Raw genomic sequence first — 8,387 nt, 5'->3', positions numbered from 1 at the left:
CACCGGGATACTAAACTAGACAACCAAAGTTTTTTAGTTTAGTACCACCTCGCCAAATTGACGAGAATTGCAATGAAGGGATGGCTATAAAATCTTGGTGCCCAAACAATTTTTTAAAATGTGCTCCGTCAGCCTGACAGTGCGAGCATAATTTTACTTTTTCTCAGTTTCAGTTAATTTGGTTTAACAAAATCATTTTGGGTTTTTAGCCAAAAAACTAAATGCCAAACGGTTTCCAAATTTCGATACTAAAACTGAAACCAAAAACTGAAAAGAGTTACGTTTTTTTTTTTGGTTTCGGTTCAATTTTGCACGGCCTGACTATTTGCCGCCTGCAGGCGGTAAGTAATTGAGGCCTAGCCGGCAAGGTCAGTGAGTTGGGCTGGCCCATTTTTCTTTTCTTCTTTGTTTTTTTTGTTTCGTTTTCTATTTGGGTTTTTCTTTCTATTTCTATTTTGTTTTTGAGATCTTTTTTCTTCGAGTTTGGTTCCTCTCCTAGTTTCTTCTTGTTTTTTTTTTTTGGTCCTTTTCTTTTTCTTTTTTCAGATTTGGTTTTCCTATGGTTTCTTCTTCCGTTTTCTTTATTTTTTGTTTTTATTTTCTATTTTTCTTCTCTTTTTGTTTATCTACTATATCTAAATAGCTAGCCTACTACTAGATTTCTCTCAACATGCGTGCTTCCACAGCACCTTAATTATTTATAGCCATCCGATCAAAATCGTGTGACCTTAGAAGTCATGCATGTATTCACAGGTTACACTTCTTGCATTAATCTATCCATGCAAACCATGCCACTTCATTAAGACATGCATGTCTTTTTTTTTCTGGGAAATAAAGTCATGCATGTTAGTCACAGTTTAATTTTTTGCTTTAATTTTTGTGTCGTCAGGAAGGCTATATGTGTTGGACCCTTGAAGCAAAAAATATATAGTTTGTGCTTCACATTTTTGTTAAAATATGGTGTCACATTATGTCAAATCCAAAATGTCTTTTTTTATACCTTATTCTGTCACATACTTTGCATGTTTTATTCCTTTTTAAATGTAAACATATAACATCTTTTGTATTTTCATTAGTTTTAGTTGCTCTTAAGCACTTACTAATGCATTTGTCTTAACACGGTTCCCGTGGCAACACGCGGGGCATCTTCTAGTTTATACAAAGAGTTTGCCTATGTATTAATAAAAAATTTATCATACATTTATAAAAATGTTCATGGCATATTAAGAAAATTTTCAGTTTATTTTTTAAAATTGATCATGTGTATTTAAAAAATTTCAACATAGTTTTTTATCACAAAAATGTTCAGTGTGTATCTAAATATTGTTCATCATATATGAAAAAAATGTTCATGTGTATTTAAATATTGTTCAGAGTATATCACAAAAATGTTCTATGTGTATTTAAATAATGTTCAGAATATATTAAAAAATGTTCAATGTATGTCAAAAAGTTCATTATATATAAAAAATCTGTAATTGTTGGGAATTTCAAAACTTTGTACACGTTTTTCAGTTTTTTGTTCACTTAAACAAATCATATTCTAAAAGTTTTTTTGAATTTCAAAATTGACAGTGTTCAAGCATTATTCACATTTTTTAAGGAAATTTGTTCACCTTTTTTTTCAACAAATGTTGATGCTTTTGGAAAACCCATATCTGCCGCTATACTTAGTATTCTAACTATGCCGCTGCTACTTAGCCACCAATAGCTGTTAGCTCAACTGGCTATTTACACAGCATCCGATCTAGAGGTTGGGAGTTTTACTCCCCACCCTTCTGCTTTTATTTTCGACGCCTGAAAATGGGCCGGCGCGTTCAGCGATTTTGCGCCAAAATGTATGGCGTATGCGATCCGACAGATGACCCATCATATAAACACCCTTGTGCTTTTATTTTTCCTAATAATTTAGTTTGACGCCTGCAAATGGGCTGGCCCATTCAGTGATTTTGCGCCAATGTACGGCGTATGTGATCCGACGGATGACCCATCATACAAACATGCATAAAGTCCTAAAAAAACATGTATAGAGTTGCTAAAAAAAACGAACATGTATACAAAACTGGATACGACTTGTGAAATATCTATATTACACTTGATACGACTTAGTGAGAGGGGTTGTACCGAACTCTTGTGCATGCATCAATTATCCACTTCCATTTTCATTAGCATGAAGTCTGCCATTAACATACATTTTTGGTAACACATATTGTAGTAAATGCGGGGATAAATTTTTTTGAAGCTGTATCACCATTCGTAATTAAGCTTGTCCTTTGTTTCAGACTAGAGAAGTTACAAATGATATTACCATGTTGTTTTGTAATGTTCAAGTTAAGATTCTGACGGGGGATATTTACCATTCCTCAAAAATGTGGCAACTATCGGTGCAGTTGCATATAAAACAAGGAATGCCGGTTTACTCAACGGAATCTTATTTCAGATATACAGTCTGAATCAGTTCTTGAGCTCGAAAACTAAAGAAGCCTATTCAAGTCTCACAATTTCTCCCAAGTTGGACAATGGATTTCTACTTCTTCTGCCAGTACTTGTGTTTTCACTACACCTACAGGCTACAGGCTACAGGCTACAGGCCGCACCCAAGTCTGAACTAGATGATGAAGGTGTGTGGGAAGGGGAGTGAAGAGGAAGAGCATGTGCAAGATGGATGACAGGGGACGAGAAGAGGGTTGGGATCCATAAATCCGCTAGGTACATAGTTGTGCTGTCTAGTGGCTTTTGTTTATGTTCAAATTCGTATGGTGTGAAGTTAAGCTCTTACATTCCAAATACCGGACAAGTATAAGAGAACTCAAACTATACCGGACAAGTATAACATGCTAACTCTGAACACTTATTTGCTACTGTCAAAAAGTAGCACCAAGACGCCAGGTTCATCATTTCCGTCAGCCAAAATGCACAAGATTGAATCGCCCTTGTGTTGCCATGTCCATCTGTAAAAGTTTCCGCCCACTACCTCTGTTTCCTTGTCCAAGATGGAACAAGAGCCACGACACCAGATGGCTCCAAGTTTGCTTTTCCGTGGAGGCTGAGCAACAGCAGGACCAAGGAGACACACACGATCATTTCCAAATGTTAAACGATTTATTTATATTTTCAAAACAATGATGGGTACATCACGGAAACGCTCAATTTTACTTTTGGGACCTGCGAGCTGTAGCGCTGTGTTGAACGAGAAGTACACGCTTGCGAGGAGCCCCGTCCTCCTAGACAACATTCAGGAGCCTGCTGCTCTATCTCTGCCTCGCGGAGAACCAAGACGAGTGCCGCAGGAACTCGCTGATGCTGATGCTGCCAGCCATGTCGTGCTTGGAATTGGAAGCTTGATACTCTTTCTCTGCCTCGCCGACAGCTGGATCGCCATGAGCACTGTTGCCGTTGTCGTGCTCAAAAGAATGTTATACATGCGCTGGGCACCGTGCTACAGGAGAAGAGCTATGAGCTATCCATTGCCAATCCAGGAGCGGCACCATCAGCTGCTCCAACCAGTACTGATGATAGGGCTCGCAGGGACCTTTTCCACTCACGATTAGAGTAGTGGGACTGCCGATTTTGTCGTCGTGTGCGCTGTCAAGACTCAAGAACGAGCGTGACAGCACTCTACATCTCCGTGCATCACTGCGATTGCGTCGTGCTCACATTGGTCGCTGTCACATACGCGCCCGTGTCCACCGAGATTCATGGCAAGGTCCACGCCTCAGCTCTGCCGGCGTCGTCCTTCCAGCCAAGATACAGCGACAGAACGGCCCTGGCCCCTGATGGGCGAGCCCTTGGGAGCGAACGCAGGCAGCCAACTGCTAGCCGGTTGGCATGGATGATTTTTTGCCGATGGCAAGGATATGAGACTGATATGACCACGACTGCAGATGATGTTGTTGCTGTTCAGACATTATCGCATTTTAATGAACTACGGATCAATAATATTTGCATGCCAAAATTAATTCAATTTGGTACAGATAATAAGGAGGCTGAGACTTTTGTTGCGTCTGCCGGTAAACCTGAAGCTACAAGACCTCAGATGAGTTTTGTTCAGTCGAAAGAAAACTACCAAGATAAAGTAAGTGAAAAAGAATTGGATGTAGTCATACATGCACCAGATCATGTACGTGCACGTGATTACGCTGATGGTTTTAATTGGCGTGCAACCAAGATATTAGCACATTGTGGTTTTGGTGCACACGCAGGAGTCCTAGATGCATGTAACACAAAGAAAACAAGAAGCCGTGTGGAGTACTACTTCGGCAGAGTTCGTCCACCAGATTGTTCCAGGTCCATTCACTTTTTACCACGTGACATGCTCTCCTTGCAAGCCTGCGGATGGGGGCCACCGACATCTGATTATGTTAAGTTGGCGCATCCGTTTTGTTTAGGAAATAAAAACTGCCAAGATGTAAAAGGCAAATTTTTTAGAGTCCTAAAGTTATCTTTAGGCAAGTCTTTGGACTTGTTTTGTTTAATTTTCAGCCGTAGTAGAGATAGGATTTTCCGTCCTTGCTTATCAAGTTTCTTAGATGGTCGGGTAATATAAAAGTCAAGGTGCGCCATGTAAAAGGCAGGTTATTTTTTATATGAAATAGACACGATGTGTTTTTCAGGGTAGACACCCGTATCAAGTTTTGAAGGGATCTTTAAAAAACCTCTGTGTTGCGATTTCTCTTCGTGGAAATTGTTTTGAGCGTGAGTACCTTCGTTGAGATTGATTTTCTCGTGCTGGGCCGCAAGGTTCAAACCCTCTACTTCGTGTACATCGCGTGCGCGGGCGAGAGGTTGCTACTACTGGTGGTGGAGTGTCGTGAAAGATCGGGCCGCAACAACAGATCGGATCTCACCACGAGGTTCGGTCTACATCAGGTGGTATCAGAGCAAGGTTGTTCACGACACTATGGAGAAGATGACGAGCGCATCATTCAGTAAGTTAAGCTATGGATTTCAGTTGGAGGAGGAAGGCCGCTGGGCCGGGCTATTTCACACCCGTGTGGTGGTGAGAGAGAGATCATGTGCCGTGACGATCGATCACATGAATTTGGTCAACGCCGCAAGCATCGAGATGGTGAAGAAGTTGAATCTACCAATGGCACCATGTCCACAACCATACTTGTTTCGTTGGGGTCAAGAAGAGCTCACTGTCACGCAGCAAACCAAGGTACCGTTTTTGTTGGGAAATTATTTTTGCGAGGTTTTGTGCGACGTGATTCCGGTACCAATGATTTCATGTCACTTATTATTGGGCGAGCCATGGTACAAAGAGCATGATGTTGCGTATGATTGCAAAACACATAGATATACCGCCAAGAGGGGTAAGATGTGCAGCCTTGTGCCAATGGATGATGAGCGTTTTATTTCTTGGAGGAAAGAACATCTTGAGAAGATAAAAGAAGAGGAAGATGCAAAAAAGAATACAGTCGAAGCTACTGAAATTTGTACAGCCGTCGTTCAGTCTGCAAACAAAAATATTGTTCAAGAGGTCAATTCGAAACCGAGGACGGTTTCACTTCAAGAGGGAGAGGATGATATGACCACGACTGCAGATGATGTTGTTGCTGTTCAGACATTATCGCATTTTAATGAACTACGGATCAATAATATTTGCATGCCAAAATTAATTCAATTTGGTACATATAATAAGGAGGCTGAGACTTTTGTTGCGTCTGCCGGTAAACCTGAAGCTACAAGACCTCAGATGAGTTTTGTTCAGTCGAAAGAAAACTACCAAGATAAAGTAAGTGAAAAAGAATGATTTTTTGTCCAAAAGGACCCCCTGCCGAACGCTATTGTCAAAAAGGACTATCTGCAGATAAAAACGTCAAAAAGGACCCCCTGACAAGTGGCGGCAGGTGCGGCAGGCGACACGTGGCACCTGCCGCCACGCTAGGAGGAGGCGGGCCCCGCCGCCACCGCAGGAGGCGGCCGCGCGGTGCACAACGGATTCGGCACAGTGCAACGGAACGGGTGAGGCCAGGTGGGCCACGCCGCCACTGGCTGAGGCGGCCGCTGCTGCCCATGCCGCACCCAGGCCGACAGCAGCATCTTCACGGGAAGCGAGGCGCGGGCCCGGCCGCCACCGGGTGAGGCGGCAGCGCGCATGCGGCCCGACAGCCCTGACGGCGCTGATTTCTACGGCGCTGATTTCTACGGCGAAAGTTTATCTGTACATCGGCGCAGTGCACGGGAGTGTAATTCCAGTTTCGAGGAAGGAGCGGGAAGGCAAAAGGAAAGAACGTATACAGAAATAAAACTTTAAAAATACTAGAAAGGAGGAAATAATTGAAAAGAAGAGATCGCTAGCTGCTAGTGTGCGCTGAATCGCTGATGCTACAGAGGAAGCAGCATCACATTGCCCCAGCCAGTCCACTCCAAACCGCAACGGCCCTACGGTCCCGGCTCCTCCTCTGCCGATCTGCCTATAAATAGGTGCCTCCACTTGCGGTTTGGCAACAGCACAGCCAGCAAAACCTTCCTCAAACAGCCACTAGCCAGCAAGCTCGAGTCGAGCGAGCTCGTAGTCCGGTCCTTTGCAGCAGCAGCAACACACACGTCTCACTGAGAGCAAGCTCTAGATCGTTTGAGTGATCATCCATGGACTTTGACCTGCTGATGAGCTCCAGCCCGGAGGCGCAGCTCGCGCTGATGAACACCATGCTTCAGCTGGAGCAGGCGCTCAACGACCAGTCGATGATGATGGGGGAGACGTCGCCGCCGACATCGCCCGTGCAGACCCCCTCGCAAAGCCTCTCGCCTCCGCCGCACGTGTCGACGACCTGCGCGACCGCCGACGCCAGCTATTTTTACCATCAGGACCTGCAGACCCAGGCCGCCGCGGCGGGGTACGCCGGCACCGGCGGCGTGCACCAGGAGTACGTGGTGTCCCCGGGCGCCGCCGTCTTCGATGGCGCCGGCGGCACGCCGCAGGGGTACTCTTCCCCGTCGTCTTCGGACGCGATGCGGGAGATGATCTTCCACATCGCGGCGCTGCAGCCGGTGGAGGTCGACCTGGAGGCGGTGCGCCCGCCGAAGCGCCGCAACGTGCGGACCTCCAAGGACCCGCAGAGCGTGGCGGCGAGGCTGCGGCGGGAGCGCATCAGCGAGCGGATCCGCGTCCTGCAGCGCCTCGTCCCCGGCGGCACCAAGATGGACACCGCCTCCATGCTCGACGAGGCCATCCACTACGTCAAGTTCCTCAAGTCCCAGGTGCAGTCGCTCGAGCTCGCCGCCGCCGCCACCGGCGCGGCCGCCCACCGTGCCGCTGCCTTCGCCTACCCCGCCCTTCAGCACGCGCCGTGGTAGCCCATCCTCATCAGCACGGCTCGTCGACGCTTCAGCTACCATGATAGTGATTCAATAATCCTTCCGTTTCTGTCGCCGGCCCGCGCCGCGCGCACCAGCTCGTCGTCCTCGATCGCTTTTGGAGTTCCTCGGATGATTTCTGTAGCTCTGTGCGGCTGTGTGCATGGCCACATGCATGCATGTGTGTAAAGATGTGTAGTAGGAACCTTCTAGTTACATTTATTGTCGTTGTTACCGCATGCTAGCTAGCTCGTACGTGGTTTGCTCCAAGCTTTTTTTGGACTCGCAAGCCCGTCCAAGCTGTCGGGCCGCATGCGCGCTGCCGCCTCACCCGGTGGCGGCCGGGCCCGCGCCTCGCTTCCCGTGAAGATGCTGCTGTCGGCCTGGGCGCGGCATGGGCAGCAGCGGCCGCCTCAGCCAGTGGCGGCGTGGCCCACCTGGTCTCACCCGTTCCGTTGCACTGTGCCGAATCCGTTGGGCACCGCGCGGCCGCCTCCTGCGGTGGCGGCGGGGCCCGCCGCCTCCTAGCGTGGCGGCAGGTGCCACGTGTCGCCTGCCGCACCTGCCGCCACTAGTCAGGGGGTCCTTTTTGACGTTTTTATCTGCAGATTGTTCTTTTTGACAATAGCGTTCGGCGGGGGGTCCTTTTGGACAAAAAATCGAAAAAGAATTGGATGTAGTCATACATGCACCAGATCATGTACGTGCACGTGATTACGCTGATGGTTTTAATTGGCGTGCAACCAAGATATTAGCACATTGTGGTTTTGGTGCACACGCAGGAGTCCTAGATGCATGTAACACAAAGAAAACAAAAAGCCGTGTGGAGTACTACTTCGGCAGAGTTCGTCCACCAGATTGTTCCAGGTCCATTCACTTTTTACCACGTGACATGCTCTCCTTGCAAGCCTGCGGATGGGGGCCACCAACATCTGATTATGTTAAGTTGGCGCATCCGTTTTGTTTAGGAAATAAAAACTGCCAAGATGTAAAAGGCAAATTTTTTAGAGTCCTAAAGTTATCTTTAGGCAAGTCTTTGGACTTGTTTTGTTTAATTTTCAGCCGTAGTAGAGATAGGATTTTCC

At 46.6% G+C, this 8,387-nt stretch overlaps 1 protein-coding gene across 1 annotated transcript; it reads left to right on the top strand.

Annotated features, from left to right (window-relative positions):
- The first annotated feature begins 6,470 nt into the window (after positions 1-6,470).
- On the top strand, positions 6,471-7,597 carry LOC123130439 (transcription factor HEC1-like). Its single transcript, XM_044550336.1, has one exon. The coding sequence runs from the start codon at positions 6,595-6,597 to the stop codon at positions 7,300-7,302; it is 708 nt and encodes a 235-aa protein (XP_044406271.1). The 5' UTR covers positions 6,471-6,594; the 3' UTR covers positions 7,303-7,597.
- The last annotated feature ends 790 nt before the right edge of the window (positions 7,598-8,387 follow it).

The sequence above is a fragment of the Triticum aestivum genome, chromosome 6A (assembly GCF_018294505.1).
Source record: "Triticum aestivum cultivar Chinese Spring chromosome 6A, IWGSC CS RefSeq v2.1, whole genome shotgun sequence".
Classification (NCBI taxonomy): domain Eukaryota; kingdom Viridiplantae; phylum Streptophyta; class Magnoliopsida; order Poales; family Poaceae; genus Triticum; species Triticum aestivum.
Note: the sequence above shows the minus strand (reverse complement) of the source record. Positions and strands in the feature narration are given on the sequence as shown.

What these genes read in the sequence shown, in the direction of transcription:
- LOC123130439 (XM_044550336.1), top strand. Translation starts at nt 6,595, where the DNA reads ATGGACTTTGACCTGCTGATGAGCTCCAGCCCGGAGGCGCAGCTCGCG.